This window comes from Gallinula chloropus, assembly GCF_964237585.1.
Source record: "Gallinula chloropus genome assembly, chromosome: 18".
In the NCBI taxonomy this organism is placed as follows: Eukaryota; Metazoa; Chordata; class Aves; order Gruiformes; family Rallidae; genus Gallinula; species Gallinula chloropus.
The window spans coordinates 9,857,814-9,885,005 of NC_140103.1; the positions used below are offsets into that span (position 1 = coordinate 9,857,814).

Here is a 27,192-nt window from a genome sequence, read left to right on the forward strand (position 1 = left end):
CGACGCGAATACCAACAACCCGCGTAGAATGCAGCACGGGATCCCCAAACTGTAATCGCTTTTGGATGCTCACTGAACTATTAAAACCCACAACACTCCCATGTCCTGCACCTCCTGCAATCCTAGAAGACAGCCTTCCATCCCAGCAGGTCCCAATCCCTTCCCTAAGTGGGAATAAATCCACTGCCTCACTTCGGGAAATGCTCTGCCAGTTCCTCCTGATACGTAACTGTAGGAGCTGGAGGTCCCATAAAGATGTTGCCTGTGCTGTAAAAAAAGTATTGTGAACCCCAGGTATGTTCTTATACCCAGCAAAGCCCATCCAGCTTTTCATTAAAAATCAACCACTAAGTGATCCAACAAGCATTGCTGGGGGACCTCTCAAAGAACCCCTTCACTGGCTATTTCTGTTCACATTACTCTGAGTATAAAACTGCATTAAAAACTGGTTTCTACCCTCAAAAAAAATCGGTTCTGGAGCATTTTATGATCTTGGATTTAGAGAAGAATTCAAAGTCTTAAATTAGTGCAAAAGTGTTTTCTGCTCAGTTAAAAAATAACGTGGGTAAAGCTTCTCTGAATGTTCTGCTTTATTTTGGACATTTTGTTCATATACACAAACGTTGCACTGACTAATAACGGGTTAAAAAGTGATCTCTTTTCATCAAAAAAACAGGTTCCAGTTTCAAAGTAAATGAAAAGAGATGGTTCTCCACACAACAGGTCATTGAGGCTCGGGGCCTTGGACCAAGGAAGTTGTGGATGCTAAAAATCTGGATGGGTTCAGGGAGAAACCGGATACATTCATGGCAAAAGAGATAGACAGATGCTGCTAACTAAAGGAAACCCATGTCCAGTTCAGGGTGTTCCTGAGCTGAAAAAGATGGTATTTGCTAGGGCATTAAAGAAAAGTCTCATATGTGCTTGCCCTGGTCTGATGTTGTTCCCAAGGCATCTACTTTTGGCTGCTGTCAGGAGGACATCATCTCAGCCAGGCACAAAACCAGCCTTGGTGAGAGGAGCTTTCCTTTGGGGAGCTGCAGGAGTTGTAGTTCAGTCTGGTTTCTGACAGCTGGCCTCTAAAAGGCCAAAGATTTCTCTCTCCTTCCACACCTACACGCCTGAGCTAACATGCAAGTTTCTGAGGAGGAGGTGTGGTCCGTGGAGACGTGTGACAGCACTTACTAACATGTGGCATTTGGAGGCAAAAAAAGCTGAAACAGCCTGTAATTTGTTTGGTCTCAACGCCACATGCCCTCAGGTGACTGCTCTAAAGCCCCCCCATGGCATGGGAGGGATGAGGAGTGGAGGGCTTCTCCCAGTATTGAGGTGCTGGGAGTCCCCAGGTACTAAATCCAGATTCAGAAGATGCGGGTACCTCGTTTTTCTCAAGGCTGCACTCTGACATCACTTTATCTCCTTGCTCTTGGAAGGTGATGATGATTAACGCCACAAAGATGTTCACAAAGAAAAAAGGGAAGACAACAAAATACACCACGTAAAAGATAGACATTTCCATTCGGTAGCCAGGGCTGGGACCCTGTTCCTCGTAGGTGGCATCCACTGAGTGCTTCAGCACGCTGCAATCAAGTGCAAAGAGAGAAGACAAGTCAATGAAATCAGTGCAAAGCACCAACACCACCCTGATAGCCACTCACTGGCCTTCACTCAACGTGTGAGGGTTTCCCAGATATGCTCAGGTCAAACTCACTGTTCTATCTATGGTTGGGAAGGAGTTTTTCTTGAGGATATCTGTAGGGAAACCCTTGCTGTTTTCACCATTCTGGAGAATGGTGGAGATTTGCTATGTACAGATCCACTTATCCCCCTGGCCAAGGGGGGAGGATACAGTTAGATCTGGCTTCTCTTCTCTGGTCAACAGGGATGAAGCACGGGTGGGAAAAGAAAGGCATTGATGATCTCCAAGTAGGGGAACACAGTGAGGGACTGGAGAAGGGAGACTGATGTGGTATGTTTTACTCTTTATTTAATGAAGTAGCAGGGAAGGCCTGCCATGGAGAAAGCCTGAGTGGGAGTTGTACTCCACGTGTCCTTGCAGAAAAGTGTGCCAAAATAAAGTCATATGCTGAAGAGTAAATATAAATTTGGGACTGTCATAGCCAGCATACTTTCAGCATAGGTCACAATACCTTTCCCCCTCATTATCTTACATTGCCATTATCAATTTTACACCTGGGAAGGCAGCAAGTCCAGAAGACTGGAGCAAGCAAACTATTCAGTACTGAAAACTGCCCTAAGCATCCCTGTGCAAGCTCAGAAGAACATTGAGAAAAATGCAGAGCCTGGCCTGCTGATTCACCCAACAATCACACCAGAGAAACTAAAAGCTTAGCTGATAAAAGGCTTTTCTTATCTCACAGGTCATGTGCTGTTTACACATCCCTCAGAGCTGCAGACAGCTGCCATTACCTCCACCATCACTGTCCCTGCCAGTCCTGTGTACTCACGTTGGCCACCCTTCGCCTGTGGAGACGGTGAAGAGCGTGAGCAGTGCCCAGAGCACGTTGTCGTAGTGGAATTCGTATTTTTTCCATTCCCTGGGCTGTGCCTCCACCTCATTTTTTTCATAATCGAGGTACTGACCCCTAGGAAAGACAGAGATCCAGACTCCTGAGAGGATTAAACCAGATAGGCTGCTTCATACAGCTCACTGAGGAGCACTGGAAAGCCCCAGTAGGAGAGTACGACTGTCCTATGTATTAAAGACCAATCAAGAGACAGCCCCAAGGCTTGTAACAGAAGTAAAGGCCATTTTTGAGCCATTTCAAGCCACAGGAACTGGACGTGAGGTCTACAAATGAACAAAACTGTAATCAGGACATGTACTCATTTGGCAAAGCCAACAATTAACAGCATGCTGGCCCCTAATTTGTCTGACCCCACAGAAAACTGTGCTGCTTGATGGGGAAACATCTCTGGTTCCTAGTTGAGAGTTGAATCTAACTTCTAACTGGGTCCTGCATTGAGCAGCTGAGGGACTTGGCACCTGGAGGGTTCCCTTTCAACCTACACTCCTCTGTACTTTCAGATCCCTGTAATACAGCTGCTTTATTGAGGGAGGAACTGCAGCGACAGCTTCTGTGGTCCCACCACGGACGTGCCCTGTGCTTGCAGAACGTGTCAGACCTGGACAGTGCTGAGGATGCAGTTTGGGTGCCAAGAAAAGAGGCCAGAAAGATGCACATTATGGTGCATAAAGCACCTTGACAGCCTGCTGCAAAGGACACAGCACGACAGGGCTTGTAAGATATTCAAATACTGTCCCCTTTTCTAGCTAATTAGGAGCTCTTTAACTTCCTACCAACTCACTTCTGGTTATTTATTCATTATGTCTTTCTAATTCATATGAGTCCTAACCATCAAGGCAGCAGGTAGAGAAAGGAATCATGCCATGCCTTCAAAGCCCCTTCACCCAAACAACATCACACCTCGCCCACCCTGGGGACAGGAGCCAGCTCCCCTGTGTCATTAAGCCTTTGGGTGAGCATTTGCTAGACAAGAGCAAGGAATGATGCAGGTATTAAGAGAAGGGAAGATTCATCTCTAGGGTAACTGCTGAAACATGGCTCTTACTAACAGGATACTCATCAAACTCAGCCGATGCTCGACTGACGCAGCTTTGACAGTCAATGAAGCTGCTGCTGCTGCCAGAGGAAGGTCAGGGTGCCCATCTCCCAACACCCTGCAGCCCCAGGTCATACCTGCAGTCCTTCTCCAGCTCCTTTGACTCATCAGTGCAGTAGAAGAATCGGCCTTTGAAGAGCTGCACAGCAATGACGGCAAAAATGAACATGAAGAGCATGTAAACTATGAGGATATTGAGGACGTTCTTCAGGGAATTCACCACACAGTCAAAGACAGCCTGGGGATCAAGGAGAACAGGGTTAGGGGGTTGAAAGAGAAGTGTATCTAACATCTTAGCATCTAACACCTACCTACACTTGGAAGTAATTACCCAGCCTACAACCCGAGCATGGTTTGATGGGCTTGCACTCCAAGTGTTTGATCAAAAGTCACCCCAGCTGTGAGAACCAACACTGGCTCCACACACCTCCTGCTTTCTTGGTGTCTTTGGCTGTACCACTGAACTGTCTGGTGCTACCTGTATATTTTATAGAGGCAATCACAGCTTGTCACGATAAACACTAGTCCTAAGCAAATGCTACCACGTGCAACCACAACATCACAAATGTACTTGTGTTTAATTGAATCCCAGTAGATAGGGGGAAAATTCATCAGGTATGTTACTTGTTGAGTGTTATTTGAACTGTTTGAATAATAAGGAAAACATACCAAATGCTTCCAATAACATTTTTCTAACCACCTGTCTATCAAAATTAAGCATGACTAATCCAGTCAACACATGTCACTTCTGAGCTCCCTGCAATGAAATTCCCAGATACGTCTATTAGTTGGTTATTAGTCACTAAATCATCGTTACAAGTAATTTGCAGTTTAATTTTAGTGAGGGAAGTTTGTCATCATGATAGAAATGGAGCAGTTTTACTGCCCAAGCACGGGGTTGGTATGATATTGCTCCTGGTTGAATGGAAACGAGTAATACCCAAAATTACACCCATTGAATTAAAGCACTGGAGATATCTCTAAGTCACCCCATGAATCTTGCTGATTGTTGCACATAAGACCACATGCAGGGGGGGGGAAAATTAATTACATGATTTTGAAGACAAGCTATAGGAACATGACTCTGACTTCAGGTAAAGATTTCCAAATACTTCTTTAGAAGTGGTAAAATTACTCTGCAAAATGGCTTGAAAATAAGGAGGATGGTCAACAACAAAAGATGCCCTGCTGTAGGGTTGAGTTATTGCTGGCTGGTTTATGACCCAGGAGCTGTGTGGTTGGGACTCCTACCCAAATAAAGACCAGTCCCTGCACTGCTCAAGCCTTACTCTTCCTCCTGCTTGGCAGTAAATTCAGCACGTGTGAAAATGCTTAAAACTCAAAATTATTTCAGCATGGACTGTGGATAAGGGCAAAAGCACAGCAGTGTATGAGCTGACCCTGAGTTTTACGTGCCGCTGGGTGAAACAGGAACAGTTTCACCCTTGCAAAAGTATCCCCTCGGGTTTTTTCCCCCCGGTCTCTCATAGAAGAGAGCCTGCAAGCAGTGATGCCACGTGAAGATGTTCTACAACAAGTATTCAAGAGTTCCCAACACTCAGAAATTACAGAAATTTTGTAACTCCTTCCATTCTGTGCTGCCAGGGGTTGGCTGTAGCTCAAAGCGTTCTGGAAATGGTGTTGAGTACGTAACCGTGGGCCACTGCGCTTAGTTTAAGTTATAACTCAGTACCCTAGAGATGAAAGGGTGCTGCTCTGACACCCTGCACTGTACCTTCTCTGATAGAAAAGATGAACAGACTAAAATGACAGCAAGGACACTTCTCTCTGTGGAAAGCCTTGCTACATTCCTATTTCAGTTCTCGAGGGAAAGCCAACCACCCCAAGCCCTATTTTCTCCTGCAGCATTTCTAAGAGCATCCCACTTACAAACTGTAATTTAATTGAAGTTATTTCTTTTCCTTTTTTAGAAGTTTGCTTCTCATGTGGATTCACAGTCATTCATAACACTGCCCAGAATGTTTGCAAAAGAAACAAGTTGCTTGACATTTGCTAAACATCTGCATGGCTATTTTTATAAATCTGGCAAGAAGATTAATTGCAACAAAATAAAAGGAACAGAAATAACTTGGATTAAGTTTAGTCCAGCAGCTTCCACTCAGAGTGGTTTCAAACCTCTAGAGAAGGAATGATCTGTGGTTATTCTCTAACCTTTAGTTTTGGCAGCCGTTTAATGGTCTTCAGAGGCCTTAGGACCCGCAGAACTCGCAGGGACTTGATTGTGTTGATGTCCTTGCCTTTGGTTCCTCTGCAAGGGATAAAAGGCACAAGAACAACAGAGGAAATTATTTGGTCCTCAGGTGACTAGCTAAACCACAGTGGGTTTGGTTGTGGGATGGTTTGGGGGGTGTTACAGGCTTTGGGTGCTCCCATGGATGCTGACAGCACTAGTGAGGACTGTGGATGAACGCTCACAGGAGACGTGGTCATCGCAGCACGGGAGGAAGGCTTTGGGCAGGATGAGGTCCTTGCAGCACTCAGTCACACACACTCTCCAGCCTTCTCTCACTCCCCAGCTACTCACCGAGCATCGCCCAGGAACTGGTGACCTTCCTGCCCCAGTTCCCCACCCAGGGAATGGTCAAAGCCAGGGCAGCAGCACACCACGGCTCAGTACAGTCATCCCAGCCCCAGGCAGGAGAAGTGAGAAAGTCCCACTCGGATCTCCTCCCTCCCAGGCACCCGAGTGAGACAGGAGGATGTTTCCATGTGCTTCTTGTGCTTCTCTGGCCAGGACTTCATACTGAGACAAGCAGACAGTGACCAGGGGGAACTTGGAGCCTTCTTGGTGAGGGACAGAGCTCTCCTAGGACTAGAGCTGCTCCATGCCTGGATCCTTGTCCTCATGCCTCTCTTGGAAGACATGCTACCAAACCCATGCAGGAACATGTAATATGAGAGCATATTACATGCCTGGAACAGTGCTAGGGCAGCTTCCCACTCACACATGCAGGTGCTATAAGTCACAGTTTGGTTTTAGTAAAACCAAGTGCAAGACACAAGCCCTCTCATTCCTCCTGTTACCATTCAGAGGTGTATTTGGGGAAGGACACAGTTCTTTTCCTCGTGCACTTCCAAAATAAGTTTAAAAAAAACAATTATTCCCCCCAAAGACACAGTTACATCTTGCTCCAACCCAACAGCGAAACAAGGACATTCCCCTTCATTTCATATGAAGTGACAAATGGGATGAGTATCTGTAACAGGGTTTTATTGATGACACCAGATTTGGGTCTGAGACTGTACTGAGGAAACAGAGGTGTGAATGAATAACGTGTTGAGCAGATGCTGACATACCTGTTCTATGCTCTCCCAGTTTCCTACATGTTTCTCCTCTCCAACAGGGATGTGATAGAAGCATAAGTAACCCAAGGGACCCACAAGAACCATGTGTGGGTAGTGCACTGCAAAGCTTCTCCCACACCCTGCCAGCAGCCAGCCCATCACACCATGCTAAGGGACAAGCACCAAGAAGGGATGAAACTACTAGTTTCATGGCTGCCTGGCCTTGCTCAGCTCTGGAAAGCATCCTTTTGCAGTCTACCTACCACTAAAAGACTAATAATTCAATAACTTATCTTGTACAGCTCAGTGCTAACGCTGGACTGGAATCTGCAACCTAGAAACAGACGTTCCTGTCTCCAAACAGTCACTGCAGCTGTCCCAAAATGCAATAAGCAGTGAGACATGTGGAATTTTTGGAGACCATTGGGTTGTATCCCAATGACTTACATGCAAAGGCAATGGGTGTTTAACAGAAACGGAGGAGAGGGGGAAGAGGATGGAGATTTACCTATCCTCTCCCTATCTCATCTTCCAGAGCTGCTTTTGGGTCCTTCTGTTCAGCCACGTGTGAATCCTGGCTGGCATGGCTTTAAATGCAGGTGGTTGAGCTGCTACTCATGGAGTTACAGGAGTGATTTAGTGCCACAGAAGAACTATTAGATATTTAAAAGAAAGAAATTTTTATTCTCATCAGAAACCCTTTAATCTGGCCTGGCTTTTACTGGCTTTCTCTTATGGCCTTAGCATAGATGAACATCTGGCCCATGTTAGACTTTGCTTTCAAATCACCAACTCCTAGCAAGCAACAACCCTGCCACTGTAAGTACAGCCCTGTCACCAAAGCCGACAGCTGAGTCAGCCAAACTGGCGCTCACCTCCTCCCCTGGCAGCTCTGTCCCATCCTTGGCAATGCCTTGGATGCAAAACAATTTGTTCAGCCTCCTGAGGAGGACAGTCAGCAGCAGGAGAGAAGTAGAAGTGGAAATGGGTTACCAGGAAGGAGATACCTGACTTGGCCAGCCAGCTCATCCCTGTGGCTGATGGTCACCCAGCATATGCCCTTCACCTTGGCTGCTCCTGCTGCTCCCTCCACCCTCTCCACTCTGGAAGGCTAAGGAATCACTTGGGTTGCTCCATAGTGTGGATATCCCCTCTCTCAAAGGGTTCAAGACCAGGCTGGATGAGGCTTTGAGCAACCTGGTTTAGCAGAGAGTGTCACTGCCCATGGCAGGGGTTTGGAACTAGGTGGGCTTTGAGGTCCCTTCCTATTCAAACCAGTCTGGGGTTTTGTCATTCAATGTTTCCCAACCATTTAGTCTTTAACTGGGTGAGGGGAGGACAGGAGGGGATGAAGAGGGAGGAACCGAGCAAAGTAGAGGTGAGAGAAAAGTGAGAGGGTTGAGGGATGTGTGTTTGGGGCAGCAGGAGAAGAAAATAAAAGGTGGGATACTTTGGCCCAGGACTATGTTCAATTCTCCATCATGTGTGGCCACGTTTCTGGTTGCAGATTGACACACAGAGCCCAGCTCAGCAGCACAAACACCAGCAGGCAGCACCCAATCTAACCAACCTCCACAGGCCTCACCCAGGCTCAAGCAGAACCCCAGGACATTTCTGTGTGGTGCCTCCTGGGGCTCCTGACTCCAGATCCCAACACCCACTCACTACCCCGCTGGGCACTTGCATTAAACAACAGCTGTACTAACAGGGTCTCCTGGAAGTTCGAGATGAGAACAGGCACCCGAAGGATCTAGCTCAAGCCTCACAGGGCTGGCTACAAGCCTGAAGCAACATCCTCTGTGGACCTCATACTTATGGGAAAGTTACACAGACCTACTGGGGACCAGCAAGCTGCTGGGGCAGAGAGAATCCTTCCTCTTGGGTGCAGGAGAGGAAGAGCTCCGTCCCCTCGCACGGGGAGGCGTGCGGATGGCTGCACTGAGAGCTAGGAGGCAGCTCCAGTCCTACAGAATTCCTTCTGCCTGAACAGAGGATGCTACAGAGGGCTGCTTTATCTATTTATTTATTTATTTAAAGAGCACAAGCCAATTAAATGTTAATGGGATTTATGATCAAAGTCATATCAGAGAACCCTCAAAAATCATCCTTGTTCCTCGGCGCAGTAAGGCTCCTGCTGTAGCAGAAAGCTCTCCCAACGACCTGGTACTCCCAACTGGAGTGATGCAAATTGTATTTTAATTAAATGGGTCTTCTGCAACTATTTCAGCTCGTCAAATAAAACCTCAAGGGTTGGGTGTGGTGCTTTTAAGGAACCCCCCTCCGCCAAGATTGGGTTTTACACCAATACAAAGCCAGATGTCCCACAAAATAAAAGGTCTGGGTGGAACCAGAATTCAGACACAAGGTGTGTAACAAATACACACTCGTCCAGAAGATTTCTCACAACAAGAATTAATTGCTACAGGAGGGGAAGATTTTAGGTGACCACAGAATAACAGCAACAAAAAGAGCTCCAGAGGAGCCAGCAGGGTAAAGACAGAAGCAGACAAAAGCCCTGGGGCTTTTAAAAAAGGGGGGGGGGGGGGAAGAAAAAACACCACAAGAAATAAAATAGCATCAGGTTAATTCTGGTTGCATCAGGCCATTTTGATTTGTTTCTGGGCCTGTTTGTGGCTCATTTATTTAAAACAGTAAAAATATTTTAAAAGAGCTTTGCATGGCCTTTTTTTTTCTTTAATAAATAAAAGATCCTTTAAAAAATTAATTCTTCTTTAAAATGGAAGCTTCTTGTTTCTGTAGCTCCTGCCAGCAGCTCTGATTTCATGTACCATGGGCCTCAGAGTCATGTCATCAAATATTCAGAGCAGGGTGGAGCCACCGCCTCCCGCAGCTGCCTGAAAGCCCCAAGGCAGACAGTGAATTCCTCCACCACAGACTAAATGAGGTCACCCAACTTTGTCCAAGCACAAAGCCACCCTCTTCCAGTGTCTAAATGACCTGATTTCCTAGAGAGAAGAAAGAAACAAGTACCCAATTTCCTGGACCACATCGGAGAGCTTTCCTTGCATCCTTTTCAGCGCATCGCTGGGTTATCTGCTGCGGACCAGCCCTGCTCAGGGCTGCAGCACCAGAGGATGTGGCTCTGCCTCCCTTTCCATCCCTAAATCCAAGCTGTGCTGTACCACACTGACAACAAAACTGCCTGCTTGCAGGTGGTTAAATGCAACTTTCACTCCATCCTCCTTTACAAATTGCCCCTGCCAACCTCTACACTCTGTTCTGATGTCAAAGACACCGATGTCAGAGCCTGGCAGCCTGAATCCCGGCTGGGACACATTGACCAGACTGTCCAAAATTAGCCCCAGAGTTCCCAGCTGATGCAGTTTAGAGGTGCAATCCTCTGAATGAGAATAAAACTGCTCCTTTGACCATATTTTCAAGATTTTCCTGACTTACAACTCACACTTTAATGATATACCCACTAAATCATCCCTTCAAATCTTTTCGGTCCCATTCTCTTCTGACCCTCTGGTCCACTTGGCTTTCTAGTCTGCTACTAGCCTCTGCTTAAAGAAAATTAGGATGAATGAGGACTGTTAAGGGAAAATACATTTAACTGGATAATGAGCAATAAAGGGACAAAAGAGTCGATGCAATGGGTGGAACATGGTTCGTTTCCACAGTGGTAAGTGTGTGTACACACGTTCGACAGGCATAACAGTGCAGCAAGAGACAGGAATAACATATTACCCCATGAAACTCCTAGAGAGAGATTCCAGCAAGAAGAAGACAAAGAAAGAGCAGAGTCAATGACAAACAGAAACATAAGGCTATACAGTGCACCCCATGCACATACAGGTATGTGCTGGCAGATAATCCCATCCCCTGTCCCACACCCACCAACTCAATATTCATTAAAATAAACAAGCAGGTAAGCAATAGATTGGCTGTACAGCATATTCCCCCACACCCACCACAGCGTGTCAGCCCTCTGACTGACAGGTAGACAGGGCAAATACACTTTCATCCTCGTGACACTTTGGGAGGTAGGAACTCTGATGGCTTGGCAAAGGCTACCTGCTTTCTCCACAAGGACTGTGAAACTCTGTGTGGCTCAGCTGCCTCTCTGCTGTTGCAAATACAACACTGCAATCTCCCAGCCACTGTTCATCAGCTGTTTCTATCCAGTGAGTAGATTTTATGCCTGGGGCTGGTAAATTTTGATTAAAACATGGGATCTTATTAATGTTTATTGGGATCTTATTAATGTTTATAAAGATCTGAAGGGTGGGACACAGGGGGAAATGGCCAGCCTCTTCTCAGTGTCTGTGGGAACAGGAGAAGGGACGATGGTCTCAAGTTGGAGCACAGGCAGTTCTCCACCAACATGCTGAAGAACTTCTTCCCAGTGAGGGAGCCCTGGGACAGGCTGCCCAGGGGGTGTGGAGTCTCCTTCTCTGGAGATATTCCAGACCCATCTGGACACCGACCTGTGCGACCTGTCCTAGTGACCCTGCTCTGGCAGGGGGGTTGGACTCGATGAGCTGTGATTCTGTCTGTATGTTTGTGGCATGTTTACCTCTAGAAAAAGAAAAGACCTTCCATTTGCAATACATTGCTAAGTGAAACACATTATTACCTTCATCAGTATTATTAACATTTTTAGCGTCTCACTGTGGGGGGCAGGGGTGTTGCTTTAATCTTAATGATTTTTTTAAACTACAATAGCTTCTGAAAAGCTCCAGGCAGAAAGTGGAATGATGGCTGGTTGGAGAGGTGAAGATGGATTTTGTGTCCCTTGCAGCAACAACTGATACAGTCCCATGTGCCTGCACATGGACTGCTGCAGTTTTCCATGCGGAAGCATCTCAGGGAGCTCCATTCTCCCTTGGTTTTCAATGACACATCTATTCATCAAGAAGTTGATTCACATCACCCCCACTGGACACCAACAAGGTCACGAATTAAATCAAACCCGAGTGGCACTCACGTATTCTGGCATTCAGAGCACCTTAAAGATGCTTTTACAGTGACACTGATGATGAGTGACAGGACTGTGGTGTTCGCTAGAAAAAGCCCACCAGCAAAACCAGGAAGATTACCCAGTTTATTCTCCAAAAGCTCATTTTCAGGATTATTGACCTTCAGCAGGCTCGCTGTGTCCATCTGGTTTAACCGAACGACTCGGTTGAGCTAAGGACGTGACTGTCCAATTTTCATCTGACCAGTCTGAAACTGGTATTCGTAACAGAACTGGTAGGGACAGAAAGCAAGTTATCTCCTCTGAATGACTGGATTTCCTGCTCTCAGATTAGACCAGACATTACAAGTGTTCTCTGAAATGGATACCAAGGCTCTGAAACACGGGCACAAAGCAGTCATTAAATAAAAAAGAAAAATCACAGAAGAAATTCAGATTTTTCCAAGTCTCAGGGAGAGATTTGAGTCTCTTTAATCTGTGAGACAGTAAATAGGCAGGTAGGTTTTATGCATTCCCTTTCTCTAAAGCTCTGCTCAATGCCTACTCAAAGAACACATAAAACAGAAGCAGCTTGGGGCGTGTTGTTAGGAAGCACAGTCAGGGAACGTACAAGTAATTTATTCAGAAGCTGATGAGGTGCTGTTGGATACTCATGGCAATGGAAAACCTGAGCACAAAAACGCTCAGAAGGATTAGAAGTTATTCATTTTAATCCATAAGTTGTCCAAAATAAAACCGTGTTCAAAGAGAAGATGTTTCAAAGTCAAACCCTGATGTTTGCGCACAGAGATGCTCTGCAGGGCTCACAAAATGCCCCTTCTCTCCCAAGCTGCCTTGAATTCTTATAGAAAAGGGAAATTCTCAGTGAACCACACACTTGGGTGATCCTGTTTTGCAAGCCAGTGCTTGTGACTAATATTATTTTACTCTGATACCTCCCTTCAGTTCAGAGGAGCTCTGTTAACTTGCTGAAAGTTCTGCTAGTAAGTTTTTGCTCAACTCACTCTGACCACATCCAGCTCTGAAAGATGTTGTGCTGATATATTTGCAGGGAAACTTAAGCCACACACAGGTCAAACTTAAAAAGCAGCCTGCTTTTGGGTGCCAAATTTTAGGTAAGCAAGACATTCACTAGAGCAACTGACAACCTTGCCTATAACAGAGCACTCAGTTCCTCTGAAAAGCAAATTTCTAACGGGTTGGGAGAAGGGAGGGCAGCATCCCCTTGGAAAATCTGTATTGGGCATGGCTTGCTCCAAGGTCAAAATAATTCTTCGGTGTAGGATTGGGCACAGACAGCCCAGACCTCAAAAAGCTGCCACTGTCACCTCCACTGAAGGACCGCAAATGATGTAGTTTGGCCATCTAGTCATTTACAGGAAGGGTCTGGTCACAGCTGACAAAAATAGAAGTACAGGATTTGCGTGTGTGTCTTAAGGTGCATTGCTCCTGTTCCATCTTTAACACAGTCTATTTGGAAAAAAGGGACAATGACAAGTGTCACCCCTCAACTGGCTCAAACTCCTACCAACGATGTCAATCCCCCCTCCTTCTGTTCAACCACTCAGTGGTCAAATCAGCTCTGATGTTTTTTTAGGCAGAATTTGCTAGGAAGAACAGAAGATGTAAAACACACATCTCACAACCTTGATGTGAAGGGAATTTTGACACCTCAGAAAATGAAAGAATCCTGAGAAGTATTCCAGGACAACCTTAGCAGAAAGGTCCCAGCAACTTTCTGTGCTGTGAGGGACACGGCAGCATTTCTCATCAGCAGAGCCCCTAAGAGGAGCAGCAGCTGTGGCTGGCTGCCTAGAAATTACTGTTAGACCAAGATATGCAAGACACACTCCCATGGTTCCTTGACAAAGGTTAATGTATTTTCTCATTAGCAAGTAAAACACTGCTAATTTCTTCACCTTCTCTAATCATCATGTCAACAAACAGGTGAGTGGAGTTTGGGCATGGGCTGTTTAACGGTCACAGTAATTACTCAAGGCTAATTCAGCAGAAGATAAACTGGCCAAGTCCTGTAGCCTGTTTCCAGGTCATCTCCTAGAATTACTCCCAAAAACATCAGCAATGCAATTATACAATTATTCTCCAGCCCAGAACCACCAGTGGAAAATTTCTTCCCACCATCCAACTCTGAGTTCCCCAAATTCTGAAGAACAGGCATTGCTCTTCTTCTGGTCTATTCTGAGAAAGAGGCTCAAACTAAAAGCTAATCTTCACTTTAAAAAAAGCAGTTCCTCTGTGTTTCTTGCCCAAAATCCTCCATGACATTAAGGAAGCACATGGAATGTTATTTAATATCATACATAGAGACCAGTGATTGAGGAAGGGACCAATTAGCCTCAGAAGTGAAACTTCTCAGGAAATGCAAATACCCCAAATGAGAGAGGAGGAGGAGAGTGAAATATCAGAGGTTTATGAACCAGAAATATCCATGACTCTAGAAATAATGTTTTACAAAGAGTTCACTGACTTAGCAGCTGATTGCATTCACTATTATTTTTCAAGTAAAACCCAATTTTAAAGCAATTGCCTGAAGACAGAAGACTGCCACAAACTGTTATACTGTGTCCTTGAAAAGAAGTTGGCCAGAGGGTCACAAAAATCTTGGTTCAGCGTTTGAGTGAACAGACTCACCCTACAGCTGGCAAATTTTCAAGAGATTCCACAACACAAGTTTAGGGATGGTTGTTTCTTCTCCCCAGCTATAAGATAAAGGGCAGAAACCAAACATTTCACCCAAACACTGTGCTCCAGCCAGCTCTGTGCCAGGGTCCTGCCTCTGCAACTTATTTCCTAGAAATCAGGATGTTAAGGAAAATGTACTTACGAGAAGGCAAAGGCCACCAAGGCCCCACTGACCACAATGAAGTCCAGGATATTCCACAGGTCACGGAAGTAGGAGCCAGGATGGAGTAACAACCCCAAGTCAATCATCTTCAGAGGAAACACATCAAAAGAAAGAGTTTCAATAAAACAAGTACCAGTTCAGCACTACTGAACTATACAGGCATGTCCCTGACCAAATGACCCTCCACAAACTCTTCTTTAGGGCTTCACAGCAGCCAGGTAACATCTAGATGCTTAGACAAGCTGCTTGTCTCTAATATGCAGAGAGCTCTGCCCAAACTGAAGCCTAAGGCAATAAACCATAACCAAAAGCAGGAGAGAGAGAAGCACTCACTGCTCCATAGGATTCTTTGCACACACATGATTAATTAACGGGAACAGCAGCCTGTGTGTGAAACATCCATATAGTCTAGTTTTATTCTGCCTCAACCTCAGCAGGCAGCAGTAGGAGTTAACAAGTGGCACAGGGTCTTTGCAATGAATCACAGAGAGGATGGGAAGACCCACAGCCAGGTGACATGGGCAAAGAGATAAGTGCACCTTTGCTGACAGACATGGCTCAGCACAGCAGCCTGGCTGGCTTCTGCACGGGGCTGAGCCTCTACTTGCTCCATCACTAAAGATCTCCTACGCTTTCAGCCTCCCAGTATGTGCTAGACATTTTATCTGCCTTTCTGAAGGCTCTACAGCTACCCACGGAAGGCTGCTTTCCTCACAGAGCTTCAAACCCTTCTGCTGAACAAGTGAGGGAAAATCTGGGGTTTATGCTGCATCTCTTTTGCATCTTGCTCTGACAGGAAAAACTAACTCCACTGTTACTCCAAGAATACATCCTGACTTCATTAGAATGGTGCTTTCTGGAGAGTTACTGCCCCTCAGTTTTAGCAAAGCCCATTACCCTGCAGAGGGAAATAAAAAGATAAGTCCTCAACTTTCTGAAACATTTTGAAACCAAGAGTCAGTTGCTATTAATATTCCTGGACCAGCATCAAAGGCAAAGGGAAGACTCAGACGTGTCTCAATAAGGTCTATCAGGTCCCACATCCTCAGACACTCACAGACATTTCTGCATCAGGCACTCACATTTCTTATCCTCCTTCACAACTTATATTCCTCCATAAAACATGAGGTTAAGGAAACCAGAACTGCACAGAAAGGCCTCTGTTGTGCACTGAGTACTTCTGAGGGCTGTTAAAGCTTTCCATCACCACCACCTCTCCTGACACCTGGGGAGATGTGTCACGCTCCAAGTTTAAATCTGAAAGGGGGAAGGGGTGAAACCTTGGAAAGACTCTTACCTTGATCACCATCTCAAAGGTAAAGACACCCGTAAATATATAATCCAAGTACTTCAGAGCCTAGGTGGGAAAGAGAAATGAGTGTGAGAGGAGACCACACTATGAAACAATCTGCTTGTGAGCAGAATAAGAAAACTCTTGTAGCACTGGGCCATTTCCCTCAGGGGTACACATCAGCTGAGGGAGCTTTCAGGTACTTTAGGGGCAAACTTGATCACCTGATTTAAACAGTCCTTGCCAGGCATACACCCATGGGTCACTTCAGGGCACCTGCAGCTCTGGTAAGGCAAAGTGGGTGTTTCAAATAGAAATATTGGAATATCTGTTGCTAAGGAGTCTGGAAAGCCTCCAGAGGAGGCTATGAAGATGATTAAGGGCCTGGAGCATCTCCCCTGTGAGGAAAGGCTCAGTGAGCTGGGGCTGTTCAGCCTGGAGAAAAGAAGGTTAAGGGGGGACCTTATTCATGTTTATCAATATCTTCAGTATGGGATGCAGGGGGAAATGGGCAGCCCCTTTTCAGTGTCTGCGGAGACAGGACAAGGGGCAATGGCTGCAAGTCGGAGCATAAAAAGTTCCCCACCAACATGGGGAAGAACTTTTCCCCAGTGAGGGTGAGGGAGCCCTGGGACAGGCTGCCCAGGGGGTGTGGAGTCTCCATCTCTGGAGAGATTCCAGCCCCGTCTGGACGCCGCCCTGTGCAATATGAGCTGGGGAGCTGCTTTGGCAGGGGGGTTGGACCCCATGAGCTCTCCAGGTCCCTTCCAACCCCTGTTATTCTGTGATTCCACTGTTATTAAGAAGGAGGAGGAAGAGCGATTGCTTGTAGCTACTTCAGCTCATTACTGACTTAAGGATTCATGGATCCTCCTCCAGAAAAAGCTGATGCTGACAGGATTCAGCAGCAGTAGGTCAGGCCAGGCCATTCCTACTCTGCCTTGGTCTGCTGACTTGGGCTCTCAAGTTCCTTAATCTGTTTAAGGGGTGGATGAACAGACTTCCCACACCCTGGTAGGTGCAATATCAGTTCACATGAGTGTCTGTAGATCTTCTAAATGTTAACATAATTCTGTGGGTGGGATGCACCTATCCACGGTCAGATTCACGTGATTATACATACCAAACAGATATTAAGTCAATATAAACATCATACAACATCCACATGCTGCATCTATCTACACTGTGGAGTCCAAAATTAGGCAGCTGCATTCTTGCAACTTCTGTACTCAATCTCCAGACCTGTAGATGCCCAGTTGTCCAGGTAACTGTAACCAGCTCTGTGGCAATGTCCTTACAAAAACGTACCTGCTGCATAAACCAACACTCCTGGGCTCCACACTCTCACATGAAGGGTGGCAACACTCCTACTTCTGCAGGTAACAGCACCCATCCATGAAGTCTTCGAGTTGGGTTTGGCATCCACAGATCAGCAATTTTTCTAACCATTCTAGGAGACTGTTACCATGGCCCATTACTGGTTTTACTTCCTCAGGCTCTGCTCTAACAGGAGAAGGGATCTTAGGACAACATCAGCCCTGGCTTGGGACTGGGGAAGCCCTTCCCATCGCTGAAGGGGGGCAAGCTTTGCAGGCTACTCCCACGTAAGTCACACTAGCCGAACAATCAGTGATTTCCAAGTCCTCAAGCTCAGATGTGGTTGAGGCAGCAGAAAGGGACAGGAATTGTGAGCATTTTGACAGTGGAACAAGCTCATTTGGGTATGTTATTAAAGAAAGCTCCCGTTCTGCACCTTCTGGTGCACCATGCTGCCCTTTGGAGATGGGGATGGACATGGCATAGGTGCAACTGCCAGGAGAAGCAGAACAACTTTATTCTGGCCACATGGGTTGGTACTCACATCGTTCCTTGGTGACTCGGCTTGGACAGGGTCTTCTGCAGCCAGGGCAATGCTGCTGAGGGCTATGACGATGAGGATGACCATCTCGAAATAGCGCAGGTTGACGATGTAGTGGAAGAGACGCCGAATCCTGGGAACGACAGAAGCGGCTAAGGAGGGCTACTGCAGGTGCTGCAAGTCAAGTGCTGGGGTACAAAAGACTGACAGAAGGACAATGATCATCAGGAATATCACCTTTAGGGTTCCCAATACAAAAATGGCCAGGAAATAAAACCCAGGATCAATGGCTTTAAACTCCAGTTTGCAACAGACGTATGGGGAGATTTGAAGACATTTAACATCTCTGCACTGCTCTCTACCCCCTCTGCAAAGCAATGACATATATCTATCTATCAGAAGGGCACTGAGAGCTTTCAAGCATTCAGACTCAATTCTACAAATCATGTTTATATCTGCCCCAATCCTTTTCACTTGACCTCATGGGCAAAAGTCCTGTGAGCACAAAACTAGTTTTGAAATCCTTTTAATATCAACTAATCCCTTTAAAATTGAGATATACGCTACGTGCTTTGAGACTCTCAGCTGATACTGGCTTAACTCTGAGCATTACTCCCAACAATCTCTCTCTTGCCAAATACCTCTGCCTGTACTTTAAGATATGCTTTACAAGCCACACAAATACTTCACAGTAATATATTTTATTACTTTAACCCAATGTTTTCCTTCACAAATTGTGTCCAAGTGACAAATGCTTCAATTTCTAAGCAAAGCAAAACTATTCACAGATTGCAGCTAATAACTCTATCTGACCACAATTCACAAATACTTAACTGCACAGAGTTCCACATTTGCACTGTATTTGTCAGCTGAACAGATGACTTTGGTTCTGCCTGAAAATCAAATTGTGTGCGGAACTTGCCAACAACCTTGTTAGCAGAGAATGTAACTCAGTTACTATATCACATTTTATCAAAGCAAATATCACAGTTAGAATTAAAATTTATTTTTCACATCTACTTATGCATTCCTTTCTCCAAATTCCTAATGGAATCAGATTGAAAAAGATTTACAAATGCCAAGGAAGCAGGTTTGATATGAAATAACATGAAGAAAAGTGCTTTTGTGGATCCTTTGACTCTGGTTATCAATCTGGCAGAAGAGGATTATCATCTCTGTGCTCTACCCATCCATAGAACCGAAAGGCAACATTCTCAGTAACATTTATAACTGTAATTCATGCCTCAAACTCAATTCATCAAAGGAAAAACAAGTCCCTGTTTTTAGACCTTCACCATTCATAACCAGCAGTGAGATGCAGGAGCATTTGTAAACTGCCCAGTGGTGCTCAAGAAATCATTTTAAATGCACATCTGTTTTAAGAGGGTGGGTGGCACTTGGATAATAATACATTTCCTTCATGTTTCCCAGAACTGTTTTGCCGACTAGCAGCAGCCAGGTCATGCATCCCCAACGGGGCTTGGAAGGGAGATAATTAGCTGTAGATGTGGTGAGAGCTTCCATGCCCACAAAGCAGAAAGAGCTCTCTTGAGAAGTTAGCACCAGCCAAAACACCTGAGGGCATCCAGCTGGGCCTGGATCTTGCCCAGAGGAAGAAAAACAAGTTGTTGATGTTCTTAGAGTTTGGTCTTCATCTTGTTATTTCCCTTTGGCCCTGTGCTATAGTATCTCCCTCCCAGTGAACTTTGTTTTTCCAGTGGTCTTTCAGCACAGCTTTTGAGGGAGTGTCTGTGTGCTGGACAAAACTGCAAGAAAACTGAAACAACCTACCAAATCCTGGACTGTGAGCCTCAGAAGGTGTTAACTGTAGCATGAGGTGAGAGAAGACAGCATGAAAGAAAGAAGTCCTTCTGCTTCTCTGTCTGCCCAGTCCTCAGCTCAGGTCCTTTTGGGCTTGGGCCCCTCTAGCTTCCCACCTTGCAATGCTGCCTTTGGCATTCTGCAGTTAACACTCATTTTTCATGGTAACTCCACAACAAGAAAGACTCCAGCTACCAAGTATTAGGGAAATCCTGTTTCCTTATCTAACCAAAGAAGGGGCAGGCTCCATAACTCAAGCTTGCCCCAGAAAGTATAATTACACTGTGAATGCACCTCATCTAACGCTCTCCCCTCCGATGGCTTTTACATGAGTTCCAAGGACACGCTGCATTTGAAATAGCACAAATGCTCTCCTGGTATTCTGAAAAGGGAAAACTATCTGGGCATCCCTCAAGTGTCCTGAGGTCTACCTGAGAGGTGGCTGGAGAAGGCAAGGGGAAACACAAGTGTCTCTTTTCTGGGTTTGAGACAGGAGGGTCACAAATTGAGCCTTCATTTCCTTTGGAGATGAGATCAGATTAGCAGTGGTTTGGGGTCATTCTCCCTCTCAAACTGGCATTGAGAGAGAGTCTCTAACTTCTCCCACTGATGACTCCTCTCTGTCATCCTGTATCACCTTGGAGAACACAGGGCTGTAGCCTGAGCTACGCAGCTCACACTTGCGTTTAAAAAAGTATTCAGCCTGCCAACTGTCCAGAGGTGCCAGACCATGGCTTCCACCACAGATGCACTTCTGATGCCAATGACGAGTACACGGAGCAGTCCCCAGAAGCAGGTGGTGTAGGAGAACTTATTCTTCCCTCTCATTGAATTGCCAAAGGAAGGACCTGAGTTCACCTTAGGTACCTCAGCACACAGAGTAGGACCTCAGAGAGCAACATCTAGGATCTGCAACAAGTCTACCCGGCCTAGAAACAATCACATCTCCTCCTAGCTGATCCCTGGCTTGGCAGAAGTTTCAAATGCCCTCCGTTGCCCTCCTGAAAATGACTCACAGGCCTTCGTGCTACAATTATTACAACCCTTGCTGCTCTTGTCTAGTCCTGCAGCCCTTTCGAGTGACACACTCGGCATTTCCAGGCTTTGAGCACAAAGCTCCCCAGGAGGCCGAGATGCCTGAAGCGGAAGAAGTGCCGTAATCCCAACAGATCCCCCAAACCATAGTCTTAGCCTCAGCAAATGAAAAATATTCACATTTTCCCAGAAGTTCAAAGTTTTTAGTACTAAGTACAGGAAGAACATCAATTCCAGCTGAGGAACCTCCAAGAATTTGTTGACATCAAACCCAGCCCTCAGCCGGCTTCTCCAGATAACGTCTTCTCCTGGTGACAGCCCATACACTCCCACCCTTTAGTGACTGAGCAAATAATTGCCCACCTGGCTGTCAGCAGGGCAGTGAGGAAGGGTCTGCCTAAAGCATCATCTTTTCCCTATACTGTCAGTTTATTCCCTCAGGAAAGCCCAGCTGGAAGGCAGCATCTGGTCCACAGCCTACATAAGCTTCTATTTCATTTCCCGGTGTGTTTGATTGGCAGAGATGAAGATCAAGCTAATGTTACTGCCTCGAACACCCACACCCAAGATACCTGTAACCCACAAGTGGCATTAGAGTGTCAGAGGACTTACGGGTTTGTAGGGCTTAGGATGAACATGGAACTGTAAGGCAAGATTGGTTTAGGCCCATTTTTTGTCAAGTCATCGACGTCTTTCTTCTCCTCTGTTTTGCTGTCAAACTCCACGTTGTTCACTGAAACAGGAGTTTGAGGGAAAGGGAAAGGAGACAGTTAACAATGGAGCTGCAGCCTTCACCCAGCAGGCTGCCTGCAACAGCTGGAGATGCAAACATTGCAGCTGGGGCAGCAAACAGCCTCTGAATATGTTGATTAAATGTGATGAACAATCATTTGATTATTATCACCACTATTTACTACAGTATGATACACACTGCAATTAGATTCCTTAACTGCTGCACTGATGAGCAATGCATCGGAAATGGCCAGGAAATGACGGTGCCCAGTGCTGACAAAGAACATGTACACTTAGTTATACAAGAGCTGCCAAACTGGGGATGGAAATCCCATTCCAAACCATGAGACATCATTAGGGAGAGAGGATCAGCTAAGGATCCATGGAAAAACAGGCAATAAATCTAACCAGCCACAGAACTCTGGTTCTTTTCCCATAGTTCAGGAGCAGGATTGTCTTCAGAAGGTATAAAGAGGCAAATTCATAGAATCATAGACTGGTCTGGGTTGGAAAGGGCCCCAAAGATCATAGAGTTCCAACTCCCCTGCCACAGGCAGGGCCACCAACCTCCAGAAGGTCACCCAGGGCCCCATCCAACCTGGCCTTGAACACCCCCAGGGATGGGGCACCCACCCCCTCTCTGGGCAGCATGTTCCAGCCCCTCACCACACTCTGTGTAAAGAACTTCCCCCTAATATCCAATTTAAACCTTCCTTCCTTCAGCTTTAATCCATCCCCCTTGTCCTGCCATTATCTACCCTTTTAAGAAGTTGATTCCCTTCCTGTTTGCTCTCATAGATGAGCTTTAATAATTTTGGGGCTAAGACTGGGAACATTAGGTAGGGATTTCTTGGACTTCCCAGCTCTGTGTATGCATAGCACACCCCAGTTTTGGCAGAGCTTCCCACGTGTGAAGGTGTCGAGCTCCATCTCACATCCCTTTTTTAACTTCCATGATCCTGGTTGAGAAGATTGTTCTGAACTCCCCTCCCAAAGGTTTGAAACACATTCTCTAATTTCCATCCTAACTTCACTTGCAGTGGGCTTATAGGATATTTTACTTAAGCTAATTTCCAGTATATGAACTGGGAAAACGTTTTTATGCTGCCAATTCTCTTCTTTGACATATATACCCCATTATTAAGTCACAGTATCTAGAATCAAAAAACCCCACCCACTTGTAATGTGTTTGGTGAAAGGTTTTTATTACTTTTTTATTCTATTTTGCAGCAAAATGACATTTCATTGCGTGTGAGTGACACACTCAATAATCTCCTTACTGTATCTCAAGCCAGATGCACAGGAAATGGCCAGGAAAGGCAGAGGATGATAAATTGTGACTGACGGGATCTCAGTGTCACAATAGAGTAAACTGATGTTTGGGAAGCAAGCAGAAAGGGGAAAGAAAAGGAAAAAAAGGGACAAGTGTTGTGTGGCTGACAGTAAGGTGAAAAAGCATGCATAGAGATGGTAGCTTTTGGTTGAGCCTCTTGGAAAGGGGAGTCCTGGCAGCGTGTGACCTAATGTGGACCTCTGGGATTTCATAGCACACCTCTCTCCTCAGCACCCTCAAGACTCCCCTGGGCTGTGCCTGTGCTGCCAGGGATGAGCCACAGAATCACAGAGCATTAGGAGCTGGAAGGGACCTCAAAAGCTCATCCAGTCCAACCCCCTGCCAGAGCAGGATCACCCACAGGAACACATCCAAGTGGGTCTGAATGTCTCCAGAGAAGGAGACTCCACAACCTCTCTGGGCAGCCTGACCCAGGGCTCTGTCACCCTCATAGTGAAAAAGTTCCTCCTGACATTCCCATGGAGCTTCCTCTGCTCCAGCTTCACCTGCTGCCCCTTGTCCTGTCGCTGCCATCCCTGAGCAGAGCCTGGCTCCATCCTCCTGACTCTCACCCTTTGCATATTGATAGACATTGATGAGGTCACCCCTCAGTCTCCTCTTCTCCAGGCTAAAGGAGCCCAGCTCCCTCAGCCTCTCCTCATAAGGAAAGGGTTCCACTCCATCATCTTGGTGTCTCTGCACTGGGTTCTTTCAAAGGAATTCTGTGTCCTTCTGGAGCTGAGGGGCCCAGAACTGGACACAATATTCCAGGTGGGGTCTCACCAGGGCAGAGCAAGGGGGGAGAAGGACCTGTCTTGACCACCTAACCACCCCCCTTCTAATACACCCCAGGATGCCAGTGGCCGCCTTAGCCTCAAGGGCACAGTGCTGCTCATGGTCATCCTGCTGTCCCCCGGGAGCCCCAGGTCCCTCTCCCCTACACTGTTCTCCAAGAGGCCAGTCCCCAGCCTATACTGGTAGCCACAGGGTGGTAGCTGCAGAGCAGAGGGCACAGGGATCTTTGGACTGTCTGCAAAACGGAGCAAATCTACACTGACAGACCCAAGGCTCTGGAAAAAGATAAGTGGGGATGGATCTACCAAAACTGAGAGGCAGAGGATTGTATGAAGCTCTAAAATGATGGTGTGCAGGAACCTGAAGCAGCAGGTGGACCACAGTGAAAGACCTGCTGCTCACACAGCTTGGTCAGCAAACAAGACAAGAGGTGGGAATTCAGCCTGGGGGCTTGAATACAATGCCACTGCCTCCCCCATCCTTTGCTGAGGGCTGTGTGGCCAGACGGGTCCCTGGGACACCAGAGGAACCAAAGCACAGCCCTGTTGGGGTGGCAGCTTGCAGCACAGCAGCAGCAGAAGGTGGTAAAGCAGGGGACCTACTCCTGTGCTTCCCACAGGGCCCGGGCTGGTTTGCTGCAGAGCTCTCACTCCCTATGTTTTGTTGGTTTACTCACTCTTTGCACCTTTCTCTCTGGAAAGGGACACAGATGCACTCCAGAGCCATCTCCAGAGACTCTTACATGGTGCTTTCCAGAGCCCCTGGGTGACCCTGGCACTTTGTGTTCCTGTGGGCTGCACGAACACTATAGCCTGTATCAACAGCAAGTTGTCCCGTCCACCTATCGCAGGGACAGCGGTGGCCAGGAGAGCCCCCATCACCCAGCATGTGCTCCTAGCTCCTGGGAGAGTTAGCCCTCTTCTGGCAATTTCCTGGCAAAGAGCAGGGGGCAAAGGCACTCACTTGGTATGACAGTGGTGTCCCCTGGCGGGGCAGTGATGGTGACAGGGATGTTCACAGTGGTGGTTTTGTCCATCGGTGGCTGAATCATCCGCGTCACGTTCTTCTGGTTGTCGGCATCTTCTGGCTGCTCTGGGACTTTCTGCAGGTAGGTGCTGGGCAGGGTGTGCACGGGGACACTCACACTCCCACTAGCTTCAATCTCACACTGGTTTTCCCTGAGGTAGAAAAACAGAGTTTATTAAACATGGTCCAAGAAGGAGTCAGAGAACAGACGTACCCCAACACTGCACCTCTCGCTAGGTTTCATAGGCTGTTTTTGTCATGGAAGTCCTCTGCAGAAAGGTCACAGACTGCAGGACAACTCACTGACAACCATCTTCTCCTCTGAGACCTTCTGAGCCAACATCCAAGCACAACATTAAGAGGAACGGTGCCGCTCAGCGTCACTTGATTCAATTTAACGAGACTCGGAACTGAGGCTCATAAGCCAGGACCGCTTGGCAGGGCCACTAGCAGTGACACTGGCTTTCCAGCATCAGCTAGTTTCTGAATGAAGCCTGACATCCTGCTTCTTAATGTTCTCCTGAGGGATTATTTAAATTTAGTGATTCTCTTTTCCAGTCCCAAACCAGCCTGTGATGTTGCTGTAAGCGGCTAAACAGCTCCTGCGTCCCTCCGCAGCCACGGCTGCGTTGCAGTGAGGAGGAAAGCGAGCTGGAACACACAATCAAACTAAGCAGTATGCAAAGTGTTGTGAAAGCCATCTGAAAGGAAGATAATCTAGACAGGAAAATTATTATCTCAGTGCCACTCACAGCTCTCCACGGTGACATGAACTCTATTCTAAAGAATCCCAGCGAAATTTCTTTTCCATCAGACTAATAAAGCTGAAAAGGCAATCTATCCTTCTTTATTAACTGCTCTAAATGCTTGGTGAGTACTGTTTTTCTCACTTGACTTACGTAAGAATTAAACCAAATAGGGTACATCATAGTTCCTGATGGAAGCAGCCACAGCAGCTGAATGGCTCACCACAAAAAGCAATACAGAAAAAAACCAAAGGGCTCTAAGCAAGACTGGATGCCATTTAAAAATACACCCCTCCCAAACTGCCTCCAGAGGCTGTGCAATTCACTGTTCCACATTATGTCCTATAGGGCCTGTTGGTATTTACCTTGAGCATATTTCCTTCCTCAAACCCGACCAAAATCGTGGTTGGGAGCCTCTGTGGTTACCGGTTTATGCAAAATGGAAGTGCATGTTGTGGTGGTACATGATGTGAGTGCCAGAATAAGAGAAGGGAATGCTATGGGGAGGGGAGGAAGTCATTTCCTAAAAGGTGTTTGGGGTCTGGTGCCCCCCTGCCTGACCCAGGGACACATCTGGCCATGCAGTGCTCACTTACTTGGGCTGATGATTCCGGTGCTCCTTCTCTCCAGCCTCCCCTTCCTTCTCCCCATTCTCCTTCTCCACCGAATCATACGTTGACAACGCCCTGTTCCTGAACCTGTGCCGTCTGTGAGGCTCTTCTCCATTCTCCCCCTTGGACCCAGGTTCTCCTTCCCTGTTGCCAGACCTCGACCCTCCCCGGTGCCGGGAACGCCGCTCGCTCCTGGCGCCGTTGATTGTCCCGTTGCCTTCCTTGCCTTGCCGTTCAGCTGAGTGCCGGTGCGTCCGATGCCTACGGTGCTCCTTCTCCACACCTTCTTCCACCGACCCTCGGCGATGGTGCCTCTTTCCCCCTTCTTGGCCCCTGCTGCGATCACTCTTCCCTTCCTTACTCCCCCCTTCCACCTCCTTGCTGCGGCTCCTGTGCTGCCTGTGTCGCTCCTCCTTATTGTTGACACCAGATTCCCCATTCTCATCCTTGGTCACATCACCCTTCTCTTGCTCTCCCAGTTTATCCTTATCCCGATGCCGGTGGTGCTTTCGTGGAGCTTCTGCCCCATCAGTAGAGCTGACTTTGGTCTGTTCCACCTCCTGCACGTCCACGGGGCTCAGCTTGCTGATGTTGTTCCTCCCTTCGCTCCTTGGCTCTACCACCAGCGGCCGATCCAGATGAGTCTTCATGTCTGGCCTGATGTGAAGGGTGGTGGCGTAACGCACCCGCTCCTCCGGATCCAGCTCGTTGTACAGCGCCTCGCAGCTAGCTCGGAAATTGTGCATCCGGATCTGGCTGGTCCTCTGCTCCCAGACAGACTTGGATTTGGAGGAGTTCTGCTGCTTGCTAAGGAGGGGAGGAAGGTGAAAAGTTAGGCTTGAACTTTGCATCAATTTCCTAAAAAGCAACCAAAACAGTTTTCAGCTAAAATGGGGGATTAGAGGGTTGAGCCAAAGAAATTACAGGAATGGAGAGAGGATGGCTGGCGGAGAACATGAGCAGGGAAAGCCAGCAGGATCAGTGTTAGTTTGCCCCCACACGTGTTAGTATGAAACAGGCCCTCTGGAAAGGAGTTACCTTCATTTCTGAACTGCAACATTCCCCCTGGAAAGCCTCAGGTACAGCCTGAAGGGTTAAAGTCTCTGCTCACAAGAACCACATGGCACAGCCAGAGCTTTCAAACACCTCCAAGGGTTCCCCACAATTTACAGCACCTTTCTCCCC

At 46.9% G+C, this 27,192-nt stretch overlaps 1 protein-coding gene across 1 annotated transcript in view; it reads right to left on the reverse strand.

The window, feature by feature from the left end:
* Nucleotides 1-27,192, reverse strand: part of CACNA1B (calcium voltage-gated channel subunit alpha1 B) — a gene marked incomplete at both ends in the record, with an annotated part of 300,744 nt that overhangs the window by 50,899 nt on the left and 222,653 nt on the right. The window contains 10 exons of the mRNA XM_084272565.1: nt 1,379-1,580; nt 2,469-2,606; nt 3,723-3,883; nt 5,818-5,914; nt 14,739-14,845; nt 16,057-16,116; nt 17,912-18,041; nt 21,377-21,497; nt 24,588-24,802; nt 25,993-26,814. Coding sequence (XP_084128691.1) covers nt 1,379-1,580; nt 2,469-2,606; nt 3,723-3,883; nt 5,818-5,914; nt 14,739-14,845; nt 16,057-16,116; nt 17,912-18,041; nt 21,377-21,497; nt 24,588-24,802; nt 25,993-26,814 — 2,053 coding nt within the window. The remainder of the gene's footprint in view (nt 1-1,378; nt 1,581-2,468; nt 2,607-3,722; nt 3,884-5,817; nt 5,915-14,738; nt 14,846-16,056; nt 16,117-17,911; nt 18,042-21,376; nt 21,498-24,587; nt 24,803-25,992; nt 26,815-27,192) is intronic.